The sequence below is a fragment of the Patagioenas fasciata genome, chromosome 17, assembly GCF_037038585.1.
Source record: "Patagioenas fasciata isolate bPatFas1 chromosome 17, bPatFas1.hap1, whole genome shotgun sequence".
Lineage (NCBI taxonomy): Eukaryota > Metazoa > Chordata > Aves > Columbiformes > Columbidae > Patagioenas > Patagioenas fasciata.
The window spans coordinates 13953750-13973114 of NC_092536.1; the positions used below are offsets into that span (position 1 = coordinate 13953750).

General features: G+C 60.8%; 1 protein-coding gene across 3 annotated transcripts; it reads left to right on the top strand.

The window, feature by feature from the left end:
• The first annotated feature begins 6674 nt into the window (after positions 1-6674).
• PRODH (proline dehydrogenase 1) lies at positions 6675-18466 on the top strand. 3 transcript variants are annotated; one of them, XM_065851633.2, is made up of 14 exons: positions 6675-6982; positions 7314-7522; positions 12577-12611; positions 12937-13086; positions 13211-13275; positions 13608-13724; positions 13883-13962; positions 14193-14274; positions 14550-14642; positions 14750-14896; positions 15520-15695; positions 15791-15889; positions 16269-16357; positions 17444-18466. In XM_065851633.2, exons 2-14 carry the CDS (start codon positions 7365-7367, stop codon positions 17629-17631), a joined length of 1479 nt encoding a protein of 492 aa, XP_065707705.2. In that variant the 5' UTR covers positions 6675-6982; positions 7314-7364; the 3' UTR covers positions 17632-18466. The 3 variants fall into 3 exon arrangements, with proteins under 3 accessions (XP_065707705.2, XP_071672026.1, XP_071672025.1); XM_071815925.1 differs by lacking the exons at positions 6675-6982; positions 7314-7522 and adding exons at positions 7552-11899; positions 12023-12207; XM_071815924.1 differs by lacking the exons at positions 6675-6982; positions 7314-7522 and adding exons at positions 7552-11167; positions 11250-12207.
• Positions 18467-19365: the final 899 nt, after the last annotated feature.

The following is a 19365-nucleotide window of genomic DNA, read 5'->3' on the forward strand; positions in this document are numbered from 1 at the left end:
TCCCCCAGCATGAGGTGTTTAAATCATTTATGAAGGGCTAAAACACAGCTGGCTCGCTTCCAGGCGCTCTGGCATCCAGGCTCCATAAACAACCCACCCGCCAAGGGAATCAGCTTAGAAAAAAGGCTTTTTATGTCTATTCCCCAGACCCCACTTCCACAGAAACCTTCTGGCACCATCCTTTCTCAGCTCTAAGTGCAGCAAAATTGTTTCAGGCGTGTGCTGACCTGCCTTCTCCCCCAGGCGCACCCACAGACATCTCGCATGATCCGCCTCTACCTGCAGATGGAAAACCAGAGGGACCTTCTGCACAACAAAAGCAAACCAAAACAAACCAACAACAAACCACCAAAACCAAACAAACCCGATGTGGGATGTCTGATGTGCCTTTCCTAGCCTTGGATATTTCCTGGGGGCCCTTTCAGAGGTGACCTCCTTTTCTACGTATCTTTGACCTGTGTGGAGATGTGAAGATAGGAATTCACCCAGGTGTTCTCTCGTGGCTCCTGAGACACACCGGGCCTGCAGGGACGCAGAGGGAGAATCAACAGGACATCCATTTCTTAGGCTGCAAGTGATTCACTGAAAATCATTGGGATGCAAGTGAAAAATGCCAGGGATTGGAGCCCAGCCCAGCTTCCCAGACCCCAACCATGCCGGGGAGCGAGGTCCAAGACATCAGGAGATCAGCTGCAAGAGCGGCCCCTCAGCATCTCCTTCCTACAGCAGGGTCTGTGGCAGCTCTCAGCCGCTCTCACTGGGCTCCAGACCCACAGAGACACCCCAGGAGCTGGAGCTCTCACCTTGTGACTCCCCAGGTGCCCACCAGGAAGTCCCCAAACCCACCTGCTCCATTCCTGTAGAGGTGGGACACACCTGCCCGCGCAGCACCGGGACGGGCTCAGCACTGCCCTAGCTGCACCGGTTAAACCTCCAAGGTCCTGTGCAGTCCCAGGAGGAGGGGAAGGACACAGGGACCCGGCTGCGGGAGGAAGGGCTGGATCCTCCACCCCACTGGCTCCTGCACAGCACAGCAAAGCAGAGCTGCGCTTGCAATAGTTGTACAGCCAGAGTCACCTCGGGAAGGTGACAGAGAGGGTGACAGGACTGTTTGGATGGGCTAGAGAGAATAAACTCATCTAAATACACACTGTCATGGGATCAGAGAACAGTTTGTGTTGAAGGGCCCTTCCCAGCTCCCCCAGTGCCACCCCTGCCATGAGCAGGGACATCTTCACCAGCTCAGGTTGCTCAGAGCCCCGTCCAGCCTGGCCTGGGATGTCTCCAGGGATGGTTCATCCACCACCTCTCTGCCCGACGTGGGCCAGGCTCTCACCACCCTCAGGGCAACAATTTCTTCCTCATGTCCGGCCTGAATCTCCCTCCTTTAGTTTAAACCATCACCCCTTGTCCTGTCATAACACGCCCTTTTAAAAGTCTGTTCCCATCTTGCTTACAAGCCACTTTTAAGTCCAGAAAGGCTGCAATAAGGTCTCTCTGGAGCTTCTCTTCTCCAGCTGAACACCCCAGCTCTCTCAGCCTGTCCCCCAGCAGAGCTGTTCCAGCCTCGGGGCATCTTGGTGGCCTCCGCTATCTGAGGGCTGGGAGCTCCTGTGCATCCCACATGGGCTTTATTCCCATCAGTGTGGATATCAGCAGCTCTGGGGGTCTCCCTGAAGAGCGGCACAGCAGGAGACGAAGCCTCTCACAATGAAAATTAAGCCCCAACCAGAGAGTGAGCCACACATGGTTGCCATCTGGGAAGCACCATCCTCACTTTGATCTTCTCCTGGGTCTTGCTGGTGGGTCTGCAGTGGGCAGCTGCCCTTGACCCCTGCCAAGGAAGGGCTGCAGGTCCTGGCCAGTCCATCACGTCCTGCTCCAGGGACACGTCCAGCAGCACGAGATGCCAGCTGAGGCTCTGCACTGTTCCCCACACCCCTGCCTGCCTGCTGGTGGGTACAGATGTCCCTCCCGACATGCTGGGCCTGGGTGGACACAGCTTGTTGGGCTGGTGCTGAGCACAAGGCAAGTGTGTGATCCCAGTGAGAAATACCCAGCAGAGGAGAATCTGAATCGGCGCTCCCCAGGGAAACCGTGGGGGACGGACACAGGAGAACAGGGTGCCCGGCGTGGCCAGGGCTGCGGGGCGGGCAGAGCCACAGCACAGCGAGAGTGGGACCCAGCCCTGGGGATGGAGTGGGGCTGGAGGAAGACAATGGTGAGGAAGGCTGGTCCCTGTGCCCCAGTGATCCCGTGTGGTCCAGCAGACCGGGGGACGTGCACCTGTGCACCCTCCACTTCTGCAGAGGAGACAGGAGGAGCAACATCGGTCTCACAACGCCCCCTCCCAGGTGCCAGGAGCGGCTGCTGTTCCTCGTTGCCATCTGTTATTTTCACAGTGTCAAAATGCCTCTGCCGAGCTCCAGACCATGAAATACGCACGCCGTGGCCTCTCCCTTTCCAAACTACCATCTTCTCCCACACTAAGTCCCTTTCTCACCTATTTGTCTTGCATTCAGATTTGTTTCTTCACATCGTCTGGCTTCCCAAGCCATCGGTAACGGCTCAGCACTGTGGCTGGTGTGGCCAGGAGTGCCCGCTGAAGGACTCGGATGGGGCTCCTCGGGCCTGGAGCACATTCTGTGTGCAGGACACAGCAGCATCGTTGTGTTCAGGATGCGGGTATCCATGCTGTGGGCTGGACCGGGCTTCCCCTGCCCCGCACGGGCTGGCTGGAGCCAGCGGGAGCAGAGCAGAACGTGCACCGTCCCCGTGCCAGCAGTGGCTGCCTGGGTCTGGTGGGTCTGGGAACAGTGGCTTGAAAAGCATAAAGTCCCAGCCCAGGGTCATCAGGAGCTGGAGGTCAGTGCTCAACAGAGCCACAGTGCAGGGACCTGCAGGGCTTGTCATGGTCCCTGTAGCAGCCTCAAGCATCCCTGGTGCTCCCCCAGCCATCTGCAGAGTTGCTCAAGGACCGCTCTGCTTCAGGGAAGCCATCCCAAGACAGACACCATCGCATTTCACTTCCACAAAACGTGGGGTTTTTACTTTTCACCTTTGCGCCCAGATATGAGACCGAAGTTGCTCTGGAAGCTCAGACCTGGTTGTACACCACAAACCCCCATCCCAGCCGGAGACCCCGCCGGTGCCATGGGGCTGCCAGCTCTGCCGGCACAACGAGCAGCGCTCGGAAACATCCCCTGCTAGGAGCAGGCAAAGATTGCTAAGCAGTGACTGATGCCATTAGAGACTTTCAAGGGAATTTACTCTGTGGCACCTGGGTGATAAATGAGCTCCTGCCATGGCGGGTGGGTCTGCTTGTGGCCATCGGTTAGCAGAGTCGTGGCTTAGCCCAGCACCACTGAGGCTAAAAAAGAAGCAAAAGATATAGCTGATTAAAGGTTTCTAATTGCAGCAGAATCTGTTCCTCAGAGTTTAATGCAGCTTGGTGTAATGGTGGCGCTATTTTTCATCAACAGGAGTTTGAACTGCAGCATGAGACTTCACATGCAAAACCTACTCACGGCATAGAGCTTCAGATGAATTATTTCACTCAAAAGAGCAAGAAAAAGTCAATGCAGCACAGGAAATATTGGGAAGGAAACGGGTGCTTTTTCATAGCTGACCTGTTACCCAGCTGTGTCAGGGGACAAGGCCACTGTCCGGCTTCCACCAGGGCAGCGCAGGGCATCCCAAAAAAAACCCTGGTGTATGGGGATATAGCAGAAGATTTGGTGAGGAGGTTAGTTAAATGTAAATACGCTCAAGTGACTTGCACCTGTCTGTAGAAAAAGCACACACATCACACTAATTGTTTTACTGACCTTGTGTGCTTGATGAGTAGAAGCTCTGTGTTAGATAACACAGGCCTGGGAGAAACTCCAGGCTCCTCATCACTGTGCCTGAGATTCCTGCTTTGTTGTGAGAAAGAGCGGGAGGCTGCGCCTGCCTGAAGCCTTGAAATGCAGGCGAGCTCAGCAGGCCCAGTGATCTTCCAGCAGGGCTGAACTGACCAGCGCCTGCGTCCCTGCTGCTGTCACCTCTGCCTGGGAGCTCAGGTGTGGCTTCGGAGATCCCCCAGTAGAGAGGGAACTAAAATAAAACTTGCTCTTTGTAACGCCTCTGTGGCCTCTGGCTCTTCTTGTGAGTGCCTGGGTATGTGCGCGCACCTAGCAAATCAGCTCAAGCATCCACTGCAGTTGCAAGGCCAGTGCTGGGCTGTGGAGGAATAAAAGCATTTGTTGTAACTAATTTTTCCTGTACCAATGGCCCTGTGGTAGGTGTGCCTCATCCAGACGGAGCTGGAATTCCACAGTTCGCTGGGCTGGGGTTTGACTGCTTTGGAAAGTTTTGCATCGCTGCCGCCGGAGCCTTCTCAAAGCTCCAGGTCTTCCTCTCCACGCCAGCGGAGCTCACAGACCTGGTGCTGTCTGCGCTGAGCAGCCCCGGGCAGGGCACCACGTGTGAGCGTGGAGCCGGGTTCTGGCAGGTCTGTGCCCGCCCTGTCACCCTCCGGGATCCCTGCGAGACTGGGGCTGGAGCAGCGGGCACGGAGCGGGGGCACTGGTCAACCCCAGACGGTGATGGAGACCGCAAGAGCTGCTCACTCGCCCCCCCCCGCCCCCAGGGAGCGCAGAGTCGAAAAGGAGGGGAGGAATCTGTGGGCTGGGTTAAAAACAGTTTAATAAGACAATGAAATAAGATGCCACTAATAATAATAATAATATCAAAAATAAAATAAGTAAGTATAATTTTTAAAACAAAATAAAATAAACCAATACAAAACTAAATAAAATAAAATAAAATAAAATAAAATAAAATAAAATAAAATAAAATAAAATAAAATAAAATAAAATAAAATAAAATAATTTTGTTTTAAATAAAATGTGATATTCAACACAATTTCCCACAAAGCCCATCTGCACCAAGCAGCCACTCCTGCGAAGGGAGCGCCCTGGTCCCAACCAACCAGTCATGGGGAGAGAGTGAAAAACCAAAAGGCAGAAAGGCCCAAAAGCCAACTGCAAAACGGGAAAAGGCCAAACACTATCACCAAACTCCCAACAGAACAGAACTCCCAATCAGAACTAACTGGACTAACAAACTGGACAATCCGAACAGGACTAACAGAACGGACTAGCTGGGAAAGTCGATTCCCATTCCATACTGAGCATGGTGCTAACGGCAGGGAGTATTTCACCAATGGGTCTGGATCCGTCTGTCCAGGCGCTGTCCTGCTGTGCCCCCTCCTACCAATTTGCACCTGTAGCTGGACACCAAAGTCATCCTTGGTTTCTCTGACAATAGTGAATATATCAGTGAGTTCTTACATTCCGTTCATACTGACTTCCAAAACACAGTCCAGCTACTGAGAAGAAAACAGTAACTATCCCAGAGGAAAGCAATGGAATCTCAGTATTCTCATAGTGAGTCTAAACAGAAGGCTGTGCTGGCTGCAAAGGAGAGAAAGATTCTAACTGCGTGGAGAAAATTAACTCAATTCCAGTCAAACCAGGACAGGAGACATGGGCATGGAGACGGGACATGGGCATGGAGAGGGGACATGGGCATGGAGAGGGGATGCAGCTGTGATGCTGCTGCAAAACAGTCCTGCAAAAAGGAAGAGAACTCCCGGTTCTCTGCTCCCCAGGCCAAGAGTCCAGAGCACATCTGGCCACGGGGTGCCAGGGAGGTGCTGGGTGGTGTCTGAAGTCCAGCGCCGGCTGTGCCTGGAGGAACAGCTCAGGCAAGCACCTGCCAGGAGCAGCACAGACACTCGGTCCTGCCTGGGAACCTCCCGAGGCCCTGCCAGCCTCTGTGGTGGGGCTCTGTGGGGCAGGCAAAACCCAACAGCCCCAGCCCGTGCCAAGGGGGGCGGTCTGCTAGCTCAAGCTGCCCCAAGCACCCCAGCACCCATGAACCCTGACCAAACGAATGAGAATTCAGCTGAAACCCCCAAATCATTCATGCACAGACCAGGAGGAGCAACTCTTCTATGACAGGTCCCCTGGGTCTGAGTTACCCTCCCCAAGGGCACCCCAGCTCTGTGGGCTGGTCATGCCACAGCCTGCCCCAGGGTTTGCTGCAAGGGGACAGGGACGCTTTGGGGGCACCCTTTGGCCCTCCCTGGGGCTGTGCTAAGCAGTCAGGAGCCCCTTGGCCCTGCAGGGTTGGCCCCGGTGCTCCCCTCAGGGCTGCGCTGGTGGCATGAGGACCAATTCAGGGCCCCCTTGGGACCCCCAGAGCTCTCACTGGGGCTCCTCTCCTTGCCCTCCCCAGCACTGCTGCCAGGGGATGGGGCTCCCTTCGGCCCCACGCGGGGCTCCCCTCAGGCCACGCCTGCCCTCCACATCTTCCCTGGGGCTCCCCGGAAGGGATGCGACCCGGGGCGCGCTGCGCCGAGGGGATGGGCCCGGGGGAGGCACCGGGACCGACGGCTGCGGGAGGGGGTTGCGCCGGACAGGACGGTCCCGGTCCCGGTGCCGGTCCCGGTCGTGGTGCCGGTCCCGGTCGTGGTGCCGGTCCCGGTGACCCGGCAGAGCCGGGGCGTGGGGCGGAGCGGCGGCCCCGCAGCGCCGGCGGGCGCGGCCGTGTCGGCGGGACCCGCGGGGCGGTGCCGGGAGGACGGTACTTAAGGCGGCGGCGCGCAGCGGGCGGTCACGCCGTGCCCATGGCTCTGCCGAGCACGGCCCGGGCGCTCCGCGCCGCCGCCCGCCTGGGCGTCCCCGCCAGCCGCCCGAGCTCCGTGCCCGCCGCCGCGCCCCGCGGGGCCGCTCCGCCGCCGGCTGCGGGCAGGGGAGCCCGGCCGGTGCCGCCGCCGACTGCCCCTCCGCGGGGTGCGGAGCGGGGGCCGCCGCCCGCCGTGGATTTCGGGGACACGCGGGAGGCGTTCCGCAGCAAGAGCAGCGCCGAGCTGCTGCGCGGGCTGCTGGTGCTGGGGCTGTGCGCGGTCGGGCCGCTGGTGGAGCACAACCGAGAGGTGGCTGGCGGGGGGGGGGCGAGTCCCTGGTCGGCGGGGCTGCGCTGCGGGGATGGGGGATGCTGGGCCGGGGCAGGGCGGTTCCCGCTCCGGCTGAGGTGCCGGGCCTGGGGGGCTGCCCGCTCCAGGAGGGATACTGGTCCCCAGCTGGGCTGGGGGCTGTCGCTCCGGGGGTTGCCGGACCCGGATCGGGGGGGCTGCCGCTCCGGGAAGGCACCCATCCCCAGCCGGTGGGGGACTGGCAGGTCCGGGCCTGGGGTCCCTCGTTCCGGGGGTGTGCGGTGCGGGCCGGTGTCCGCCGGCGGGTCGCTGAGCTGCCGCTGTCCCGCAGCTGCTGCAGCTGTGCCGGCGGCTGCTGGGGCCGGCGCTGTTCGGGCGGCTGATGAAGATGACCTTCTACGGGCAGTTCGTGGCCGGCGAGGACCAGGAGGCCATCAAGCCGCTCATCCGGCGGAACCAGGCGTTCGGCGTGGGCGCCGTGCTGGATTACAGCGTGGAGGAGGATCTGAGCACCGAGCAGGCCGAGCGCCAGGAGCTGGAGTGAGTGCGGGGCCGGCGGGCGGGGGGCGGTGGGACCGCGCGGCGGGCGCGGGACTTGGCCGCTCTGCTATTGGCTGTGCCCGCCCATCCCCCCTCTCCCATTGGCTGCGGAGCCGCCGTTGCCATGCGTCACGGCCCCGCCCGCGCGGCGCGCCCGGCATCGTCCCCCAGCCGCCACCGCCCCCCGAGCCGCCCTCGGAGCACGCGGGGTGCTGCCCTTCCCCGGTGCTGCTCCCTCCATCCTCCTGCACACCCCGAGGTGCTCCCCACCCCGGTGCTGTGTCCCCCACACCCCACGCCGGGGTGCTGCCCCCCCCCCAGTCCCCTTCTCGCTGGGGTGCTGCCACCTTTGTTCTGCCTCCACTGGGGTGCTGCCCCCTCCCCTGCATACAGTGGGGTTACCCCCCCATTCCCCCTTCCTCTGGGGGTGCTGCTCCCCCGTCCCACTTCCTCTTCCTCCCCTGGACTACTGGCCCCTCCACCACCCTGCTGCCCCCTCTAGTCTCCTTTCTGCCCCCACCCCCCATTCCTGTCCCCTCCATCCCCCACCATGACACTATGACCATCTCCGCTGCCCTCAAGCCGGGGTGGTGCCTCCCCCAGGTTGCACCCGCTTTCCGCACTGCTCCCCACATCGCGGGCAGCCTTTGCTGCCCACCCTCCCCTGCTCTACCAAGGGCAGGCGTTGGCCCAATGCTGCCAGTAGTTTTGCACTCCTTGGGCTCCAGTTTCAGGGGACTTCACCCACCCAATCAGTGTCTCCCCCATCCAGGACAAGGGTGGCCCTGCTGGGGGGTGCAGGCTGGAGACACAGTGCTCCCCCAGGCAAGGCTGCAACAGCCCTGAACCCCTGTTCACAGCTGGGGGCGCTGGACAGCTGTCACACGCTTGTGACATGGTGTTAAAAATACAGTGGAAATGGCTGGGGGGATGTGCAAGTGGGGTTCCAGGTGGGTGTTGCTGGGCTCCTCCCGCTGCTGCCAGGAGCCTTATCTCTGCTCCCCAGCAGTGTTGCTTGTCGGGACCGCTGCTTACCGCAGCGGGTGACACTGTCCCTTGCTGCCTGCAGTCCCTGGCTGGCAGCGGGTGTGGGGGCTGCCCGGGGGGGCAGGCAGGGCTGTGCCCATCCCAGCCTCCCGCAGGTTGAGCTGCAAACTTCGTTTTGCTTATATAAGAGCTTCAAAATACCCCCCTGCAGCCCTGCTGTGGGGGTGTGGACCGGCTCTTCTGGAGGCGCAGAGCAGCGCTGGTCTCAGAGTGGTCGGTTTCTTCCCTGGGCACGCAGGTCCAGGCACATCGCTCAGCGTTCCACGGGGCCACGCTGGCCCCGCCTGACCCGGTGCTGCTGGTGCTGCCATTGCTGCTTCTTGGTCTGGCTGTGCCTGTGCCAAGCGCTTCCCTGTGGGTGACCAGCAAGGCCTTTCACAGGCTGGCCCTGCCTGCACCCGTGCTCTGCCTGCTCACAGGGGGTGTCGGTGGTTTGTGAGCTGTCTGGGCTGTGTTGGTCCCCCTGGGGCAGATTTTGGGGGCTGCATGTGTGGACTCATCACTAGATGAGTGCTGCCTGTCCTGAGTGTGTCACTCTCACCCAAGATCGCTTGGCAAAGCCACACACTGGACTCCGTCCTCATGCCTCCCAGTGCCACCCTGCCTGGGCACCAGTGCCATTTGTTCCAACAAATGAGCAGGGGGACAAAAACGCCATGCTGGCGATCACCCTGGGATGCCATGGAGCAGGGACAAAGCCCAGGGGAGGTGTGTGTGGCATCAGAAGAGCTGTGCTGGACCCTGCCGTATGCCAAACATTGCTCTGTCCTCCTTGGCTCCATTCTGGTGCAAACCCTCAAATTACTGATGCTTCTGCCAGGGATGGTGCTGAGCTGGGCTGTGTATGGTTGAGGGGGATGAGTGGTCCAGGGCTGGTGGCTGCTGGACTCTGGAGCCACATCCTTCCCTCCTGTGAGTGCTCTGGGGCTTTACCTTGCTGCCAGCTGGGAAGCAGCGGTACAAACCAGATGCAGCCAGCGAGTTTTTTTGCCTCCTGGTGCCATCTGCTGTTGTTTCCCCCAGGCAGCCCATGCTGGTTTACCAGTGCAGCCTGCTCTTCTGGAGCCAGCCGGGGATACCAGCAGGGAAATGTCCTCTTGTCCCCAGCAATGGGCCCTGGCCGCTCCCTGTGGCGCTGTCTGCTCGGGAACAGCCTCACAGTGTGAGCAGGCACCGGCTCGTCCTGCCCGGGCTGCACCCAGAGCTCTGGCAGCCAGGCCAGGGGTCCTTGCTCTGTGCTGGAGGCTGCTGCCCGGCCATGGTGACACAGCTGGAGCGAGGTGTCCTGGGTGCTGCTCTGCTCCCAGGGCTGCTCTGGGATGGCTGCAGCCCTGGGGGGTGTGGAGAGGTGATGCTACAGCCAGGCAGGGGCTCCTGCTCCCTGTGGGATGAAACAAGGAGCCCCCCCATCATGGAGATGGTTGTGATCCCCTTGCAGCCTCGGGGACATTGCTGGCCCATGGGTTGGGGTTGTCCTCACATGGGCAGGGACAGTCAGACACTCTGAACAGCTCTGCCATGCAGTGTGTGGGCTTCACTTCCCGTAGAGGTTTCTTGTGCAAGCACCTGGTATCCGCCCCACGTGGGATTGCGATCCAGCCTGGCTGATCGGCCTTGCAGAGCTGCCACCTCCCCTGTGCTCCTGCCCTCAGTGCTCTGCCTGTGCCACGGCTGCCCGGGATCACGGGCCAGTTTCTGTGGAGGTTGGAGCTGTGCAAGGAGGGGGGTCCTGCGGTGGCCCTGGGCTGCTGCGTGCTGGGAGCTCACGTGCTGCATGCTTAAAAGACTTTATTCTGCCGAGAGCTTGGCATTATTCCTACCTACAGGGCTTTAAGCATCACCCATAGCTCCGGCTCTACCCATCACCCATGGCTTCTTGTGGCCATGAGTTTTCCTTTGGACATGGTAATTCAGGGACAACTTTTCCCTGGTGTTCCCTCCTGTGCTTTCCCAGCCCCATTTGCTGATGAGCAAAGAAAATATGTTGTGCTTGTGGCACCCTTCTTCTAACCTCCAGAACCAAAGGTTAGATTAGTAGATTATCACCTACTTATTTCTGACAGGGGGACCTCTGTGCTTCTCCCGAGACAGTTTATTTGAGCCTGACCAAAACTTTTTGAAAGCCTCAGTCTGCTGTGTCAGCTGCATTACTCTTCCCAGCAATTCAGCAGGCTGCATCGAGTCTCCAAAACCCTCTTTGCGGCGCTTGAAGGACCCACTTTTGCCTACTTTGGGTGGGTGTGAGCTCCCAGGTCCTGAGTGTGCCTTGCAGGGGCTCCTTCCTGCTAACAGCCAGCAGACGCCTTTGGGCAGTGCTGGAGATGTGTCCTGCTCCAGGAGACCTGCTCTCCGTTTGCAGAAGGGGTGGCCAGTTATAAACTGGGTTAAAAGGCCCTTTGCTGGTTTTCGGAGTGGTTCTGCTGACTGAGACCAGTATTGCAAAGGAAGCAGTTGATGTCCAGGAAGAGCGATTTCTTCAGCTGGAAGGACCTTCCTGTGTTTTGCGGAACAATAAAGCAGCACCATGGCAGTGCCTCGAATGCCCGCTCCGGGGGAAGGGCTCAGTACAGTCATGCGGCAGGAATGCTGCTGGAGAGGGTGTGTTTGTCTTCAGGAACACAAAACACTTCAAATTCAAGGGTGCTGTTTGCTTATTGAGCTGTGTGCTCATCCTGGGCAGGTCGGAGGAGGCTTCGCTCCCTGCCACTTGTCTCGGGTGTCAGAAGCAAAGAGTGCGTTGGGATTCAGAGCCACGCTGCGGCTGGGCCCTGCCCGCGGGACCCATCTCTCAACACGTCCTCGGCTGAAGCCCTCCCCTGCTCCTCGTTGCTCCAAGGGGACCCTCCACCCCTGCAGGCTTTGCTGTCACATCCCATCGCTGTGTGATGTCTCTTCCTTCCTTTCCTCCAGACGCTGTCCTCAGGGTAGCAAAATCCCGCAGCAGAGCCTGCCAGACGTGGTGCCACTGCTGCCCGTGAGCTCCGGCTGCTCCTGCCCCAGTTCACCCCGGGTTTGCTGAGATTTGAGCCAGCAGGGCTGTTCCTGGCTCCGGGGAGCGGGAGGAAAGGCTTGTCTCTGCTTATTTATGCTTCCAGCAGCTCCTAATCCCTGTCACAGGGTTTCCGTGAGGGACAGCATGTTCTGGGCCCATGCCACGTGCCTTTCTGCTCAGTGGTGCGAGTCCTCTGGCTCCGGACGGCTGGCTTTGCTGCGTGCCCCACCATTTGGCACAAACAGTTTTGGGACAGTGGATCTGAGGGGGAGATCTCCCGGAGGAGGTGGCTCTGCCGTCACCCAGGGCTGCTCGCCAGGCACCAGCAGTGCTCCTGGGTGAGGCCCGGCTCGGCGCTGGCTGCGGGGTGTCGGTGTCGACAGGAAGGCTTAGCTGCTCAAGGAGGATCTCATGACTTGGCCGGCATCCCCCAGGCTGTCAGAGCCCTGTTATCTCTGCAGCAAAGAGCCTGGGTTTGGAATTACATCTGAGGTCATCTGAGTTGAAGCTGAAGCTTTCTTTGTACGCTGTTGGCCGATGCCGAGGCACTGAGGACCTGCAGCAGGGCATCCTGCACTTGGCGCGCCCTGGGCCTGGAGGAGCTCCTTGCTTTGTGGCCTGCGAGGCAGGGAGGCGTTGGGTTGAGGTTGGTGCCACCACCGTGAGGACTGGGCTGGTGTGCTGGAGGTGGAGCACCCAGCCGCAGCAGGGCTGGCCTTGTCCTGGGCTGTGCCGTTTGAGAACAGCTCCGGACCTGGGACAGAGCATCTCCCTGTGCTGCCCCAGCGCCTCCTGCTGACACTTGCTGGGTGTTGAAAGCCCCTTGCTTTCCATGGGTAGGTTTGGGGCATCTGACCTGCCAGCAGAGCTTGTCCTGAGCAGCGTTTGATCCATTGGCGATGGGATGGCGAGGGAACAGCAGGGTCTAGGGGAGCCTCCGAGCTGCCCCGGCCACCAGCAGGGGGTTGTGGGGGGTTACTGACCTGGCCCTTACCTTCCCTGTTTCTCTTCTTAGCTCCTGCACCTCTGCAGCCGAGAAGGAGATGGGAGGTGAGTGACCCAGCCTCTCCTGCTGACAGGAGACAGCCTGAAGGTCCAGCTCAGCTGGGCCTGGTGTGGGGGAAGGACTCAGCCCCCACAACCTCAAAACATGAGCTGAATGAAGAACATCTTGGTTCTCGGCCAACCCTGCTCCTCAGCAAAGGCTCAGCCTCCGCTCGTGCACGGAGCAGGCAGGGAGCGTTTCAGCCCTCGGCCGCTCTTTTGAGGCCCAACCTGGAGCCCCTCTCCCCCGCACCCGCAGCAAAAGCTCCTGGGGATGCTTGTAGGAGCTCGTCAGGGCTGTGTGGCCCATCTCCATCCTCTTCCACCCCAGGAGCAGAACAACGGGAGAAGCAATACCGAGCGCATCAGGGATTTGGGGATCGCCGTGGTGGAGTCATCAGCGCTCGCACATATTTCTATGCCAGTGAGGCCAAGTGCGACCAACACATGGAGACGTTCCTCAGCTGCATTGATGCCTCAAGTAAGTGCTCTGCGTGTCCTGAGCAGCCCCACTGTGCTTGGGGACCACAGGGACCCTGCAGCCCCCACTCTGCCTCGGGTACCTCCTGCGTGCCCGCCAGCCGTGTGTCTGTGGCTCCATGCAGGTGCCAGCTCGCAGGACGGCTTCTCGGCCATCAAGCTGACAGCGCTGGGCAGACCTCAGTTCCTGGTGAGTGCCAGGGCTGTGAACAGGGGGCGGCGGGGGGCAGGCTGTGGAGGGAAGTGCTTGGGGGTGCTGGGCTTGCTGCAGAGAGGGCTGGGCACCCACAGGCTGTTCCCTGCATCCCTAAGACCACCCTGGAGACCCTACCTCAGCTTTTGGGGACACATGAAGAACTCAGAAGTTTAAAAGTCCCAGGATGGGGCACGGGGGTCTGCGCTGCTGGGCTTGGCTCCTGCTATAGGGTCAGGATCTGCCTCAGGCTGGGTGTGATCTTGCAAAGTCCTGGCGCAACCAGAGGCTCCAGCGCGAGTGTGTCACCTCGAGCTCTGTCCCCACAGCTGCAGTTCTCAGAGGTGCTGGTGAAGTGGCGGAGGTTCTTCCACCAAATGGCTGCGGAGCAGGGCCAGGCGGGGCGGGCAGTGCTGGAGATGAAGCTGGAGGCGGAGAAGCTGCAGGTGATGTCCAAGGCAGGAGGCTGTGCTGCCGGGGTTGTGCTGCTGGAGGTGGCCGGTGGCTGCAGAGGTCCTAGAGCAGCCCTGGCCTGGGACACCTCCGAGCCTGAAGCAGTGAGACCCCCGTAGCCCCTTGGTACTGATGCTCCTTCTGGTGGCAGGAGGCCCTGGCCAACCTCAGTGTCGCAACCAAGGCGGAGAGCCAGCGCTGGTTCACGGGCGAGGAGCTGGGCGTGAGCGGGTGAGCTGCCTGTGACCTGGGGTGCTGCGGGGTGGGGACACGGGGCTCCCTGTCCCTGTGCCTGGGCTCAGCACAGCGACCAAGTATAGAGGAGGTTTGGGTAGCAGTGACAAGACAGGTCAGGGTGGCACGTTCCATGCACCCTGCTTTTGCTGGTGGGGGCCACGAGCTGGTAGAGACCCCCGCTACCTCTGCAAGACCCCAGTACAGACCAGTCTCTCTGCTCCCAGCACTGTGGACCTGCTGGACTGGAACAGCCTGATTGACAGCCGCACCAAGCTCTCCAAGCTGCTGCTCATCCCCAACATACAGGTGGGCACCCATCTGTGCTGCTCCCAGAGCGGCCCCGTGGGGAGGGCACTGGGACCTGGGGTGGCTGGTGCTTGCTGGTGGCCGCGGTGCTGTTTGGCACCCGTGCTGGCAGAACCTGGCCGTGCTGTGACCCACCAGCAGCCCCCAGACTGGCGGGGAGGCAGCCTGTGCGCTGTGCTGGGGCGCTGGCATGGGGGCAGCCCTGGGGACGGGCTGTTCCTGCCCCGCGGGCAGCACTGGCCACAGGCAGGTCCCACAAGCTGCTCTCGTTTCAGACTGGGCAGCTTGAGCCTCTGCTCTCGCGCTTCACCGAGGAGGAGGATCTGCAGATGAAGCGGATGCTGCAGCGGATGGATGTCCTTGCCAAGGTTGGGGACACTGAGGCTGGGGGAGCTGGGCGTGGGCGCTGGCAGAGATTGGGAGACACGTAGCAGGCAGCCCCGTGAACCCGACATGCATGTCATTGAACCCCCAGAGAGCCACGGAGAAGGGCGTGAGGCTGATGGTGGATGCGGAGCAGAGCTATTTCCAGCCAGCCATCAGCCGCCTCACCCTGGAGATGCAGCGCCGCTTCAACAGGGATCGCGCCATCATCTTCAACACCCACCAGTGCTACCTGAAGGTGAGGTCTGGCTGGGCAGGAAGGACCTGCTGGAGCAGCTGATGGAGACCTGAGCTCCTGCAGCCCTGGCGATGCGATGGCACAATGCCAGGCTGGCTGCCGCCAGTTATGGGGCAGTTAGAGAATCACAGATTGTCCTGAGCTGGAGGGACCCACAGTGATCATCAAGTGCAACTCCTGTCCCTGCACAGGACACCCCACAGGTCACACCGTGTGTCTGAGGACGTTGTCCAGTCTCATCTTGAACACTGTCAGGTTGGGCCGTGACGCCTCCCTGGGAGCCTGTTCAGTGTCCAGCACCTCTGGGGGAAGAACCTTTTCCTCATGTCCCACTGACCGTCCCTGGTACATCTTCTGCCATTCCCTGGGTCGTCACTGTCACCAAAGAGCTTAGCCCTGCCCCTCCTGCTCCCCAGGTGAAACTGCAGCCCCGTGCGCTCTGCTCTCAGTCTCCTCCAGGCTGAACAAACCCCGTGACTTCAACCGCTCCTCATACGGCTTCCACTCCAAACCCTTCACTAGCTTTGTAGCCTCTTCTGAACACTCTCCAGTAGCTTAATATGCTTTTTATCCTGTGGCACCTGGTGCGCTGACCTTGTGCCATCTCTTCCATCTGCTCCCAGGAGGCTTATGACAACGTGGCGGTGGACCTGGAGCTGTCACGCCGGGAGGGCTGGCACTTCGGCACCAAGCTGGTCCGCGGTGCCTACATGGAACAGGAGCGGGAGAGGGCGGCCAAGATTGGCTATGATGATCCCATCAACCCCAGCTATGAGAAGACCAGCGAGATGTACCACAGGTACACACACCGCAGCCCCAGCCACGCTCCTCCCTCCCATCCCACCGGGCATGGCCTTGAGCAGCCTCGCCACACAGCCCTGTACTGTCTGACAGGTGCCTGGACTATATCCTGGAGGAGATCAAGCACAGCCCGAAAGTCAACGTGATGGTGGCATCTCACAATGAGGACACGGTGAAGTTCACCCTGCGCAGGTGGGTGAGGCAGTGTGGTGTGGCAGGGACCATGGGCTTGAGGGATGGGGGGACCCAGCAGAGCTGCGGTGAGATGTGCTGGGGCTTTTCAGGCCTCCTGTGTGCTCACCCAGTGGGATCCCAGCTCCCATCGGGTGCTCAGGGCTTCAGCTGGAGTGCAGCACGGTGCCCCCAGGGCCTGCAGAGCTGGCCCCGTTCCCCAGCCCAGAAGCTGTTTTCAAAACAAATGCCTCAAGTCCTCACATCCCAGCATTTGTCTGGGACGTGGTCAGTGCCGTGCTCTCGTACTTGGAGATGGTCCCCGCTCCTCTGGTGGGATGCGCTGCCCCGTCTGCTCCGCTGTCTCTGTTCTTCCCCAACACTGAAGCTTGGCTTGCAGGATGATGGAGCTTGGGATCCATCCCTCAGAGAAGAAGGTGTACTTCGGGCAGCTGCTGGGCATGTGTGACCAGATCACCTTCCCCCTGGGTGAGTGCGGGGAGAAGGGGGCTTGGCAGATGTGCTCCTGCCCCAGCCTGACCCCTGGGATCTCCCTGAGCAGCTGCTGGGGATGTGAAGGAGGGAGGGAGCCAGGCCGGGAGCTGTCAGGGCAGTGCTGGCCGAGGACAGTGCTTTGTTGCCTCTTTCCCAGCTGTGTGGAGTGCTGTGACCCCCACATGGGGGGACGTAGATGAGGGTGTAGATGGAGAATCGCATTAGTCTTCTGGAACCCCATGAGACTGTGATGGCTGGGCAGGGAGGTTCCTGCTTTGGGCTATGACCTGAGATCAGGGTGCTCCTAACTGGGGCAGAGCCTGATCCCGGCAGCCCGCAAACCCCTCGCATAGCTGCTTGGTCTGGAGCATTGCTTTGCCTGTCGGGAGGTGCACACTGAGTCCTGGGCTCTGCTGCTGTGGTGGCAACAGCCGCTTGTCCTCTCCTGCGCCGCTAGCCCAGGCAGCGGAGCAGAGCGCCCAGGGACAGAGGGACGTGCGAGGGCCAAGGCGCCCTGGCTGGGGTCAGCACCCATCCCCTGCCCGCACCGGTGTCCGCAGGAGCTGGGCAGTGCTCCAGCCTGGACCTTGCTCTGTCCTGGAGTTCCCCTCGCGGGCGGGTTTGGCTGCCTGTCCGCAGCCTCCTCTGCTCATGCTGGAAAAATGTGTTAACTTGATGTTTCTGGTTGAACGCTTCTCGAATTGGCCCAGCCCTGGCTGCCGACATTCCCAGGGCTCCCGGTGACCCCAGCGTGCTCGCCCTGCGCGTTGCCGAGCTGCGGCGCTGTGCCGGGGACACGCTGCTCCCGGGCAGTCCGGGCTGTGTCCGGCTGGTGCCGCTCCCAGGGGCCCCAGGTGCCCAACCACAGCCCCAGCGCTCCAGCCACGGTGCCCCCTCCATCGGCACAGCTGAGGGGCACGGAGAGCTGGGAGACAGGGGAGGCTTTTGTCCTTTTTTTTCTTTTTTTCTCCTCTTTCTTCCACTTTTCTTGGTTTTCTTTTCGCTTCCCCCTCCCCCTTTTCTTTTTTGCTTTTTTTCTTTCTTTCTCGTTGCTTCCCTGACCAGCTCCTCTCCCTCCAGGTCAGGCTGGCTTCCCTGTCTACAAGTACGTGCCCTACGGCCCGGTGGACGAGGTGCTGCCCTACCTGTCCCGGAGGGCCCTGGAGAACAGGGGCTTCATCCAGAGAACGAAGCGGGAGCGGGAGCTGCTCTGGAGGGAGGTGAAGAGGCGGCTCCTGGCCGGCAGCCTCTTCCGCCGCAGCCCCTAACCCAACCCTGGCATCCAGCCGGGGGCCTCCTGTGCCTTCACCTACAACCACTGCTGCCATTCCCCGTCCTGGTTCTGCTGCAGTTTCCCCCCCTCCGCACCCTTTGTCATGGGAGGGGACACATTCTTGTTGCTGTTCTGGAGGTCACTGCTGTGGGGTTGTCCCAGCCGGGGCTGCCCGAGGGCTGTCCCTCTGCCCACCCAGGGGTTCTGGAGCAGTGCTCGCCCTGGGCTGTCTCAGGGGAAATGCTGGAGCTCCCCTACCACCCCCCAACACTGGTGAACACCGTTCCAGGGTTCTCCCGGTGCAGGATTGCACAGAGATCTGTCCACCTGCTTTGTGCCACGGACTCAGGTCCAGCGTGAGCTGGGTGGCTTGGGGACAGCTGGCATTGGTCAGAACCTCCTCCAGCTTCTGCCAGGGCTTGGTCTCTGCTGCCTCTGTGGAGGTAGATGCCAAAGCAGAGGCCACAGTGACCACTGAAGAGTCACTGAGCAGGGCAGGACATGTCCCCGCAGCCCGTCCCAGGGTTCCCTGGCTGGGCAGGTCCTGGGCAGGAGCATCGCACCAGGCTGAGCAGCACCGAAGCTGCCCAGGGTGCCCCAGCCCCAAGCACACATCCAGCGGGGCAGGACGGGCGAGGGGAGCAGGCTGGCCCCATCCCCGCGCTGTTCTTGCCCCATTCCTGCACTGGTCCTGCCCTGCCTGCGCTCCCTGGCCCCAGTGATGACCAGGGGTGGTGGCTGCATGGGAGCACCAGAGCTGGGCCAACACTCAGCTCCACCGTACACTGGATTTGCAGAGATCTGTGATGATTAAATCGTAAGTGTTCTTGCTTCTGTCTCTCTCTTGGAGTTGCTGGGCAACACCATCTGTCCCCAGGCTGTGCTTCAATGCCCTGGGTGCCTGAGCCAGGGCTTGGGGAAAGGAGCTGGGGATGGGCTGCAGCAGGTGAGGCCAAACTTCCCTGGGCTGGGGATGGAGAAGCTGTGGAGCTGTGGTGGGTTTGGGCTTGGAGGAGCTGGGAGTCCTGGAGCACACTGTGAGGTGGGATGGCAGCTCTGGGAGAGTCTCTCCCCAACCTGACATCTGCTTCTGGGGGGCTTGCACCCTGCAGGCTTTCGCTGCCTCCAATTGGGAGCAGGATTTTGGGGGCTTGTTTTGGGCTCTGCAGGACCACAAGCATCTCTGGGCTTTCCTGCCCAGCAGCTGAGGCAGGGTCTGCTTTTTCCCTGAGCCTGTTCCTCTGCTTCTGGTGAGCCACCGCCAAGCCAAAGGGGTGAAGTTCAGGCTTCCCAGAGATGTTCCCCCACTGACTTTTCTCCAGCTGCGACTCCCAGGCCTTGAAAACCGCCCGGGGGAGCAGGGAGCATGGCTGCAGCACAGGGGCAGGGCTGCTGGTGTTTAAAAGCAGTGCTGGCACAGGCAGCAGCTGCGCCGCTGGTATTTTGGGGAGGATGTGCTGCCGGCCCGGGGCTGCCCCTGCAGCCCGTGCAGGACGCTGTGGCGGTGGCACAGAACACGCTGCCGCCCGCGGCCGGCGCTCTGCCGCTGTGCTGGACCCAGGGCTGGATGCGCGTGCAGCTGTTGCCAGCTGCAGGCTTCTGCAAAGCCCCCGGGCACCTGCACAGCTATTGCAGGAGCGGCTGTTGCAGCCTCCATAGCAGCAGCTTTGTGCATCTGTACAGAGCCCCTCCTGCCCCCCTCTTTTTGGAGTGAACCCCCTCCCCAGGC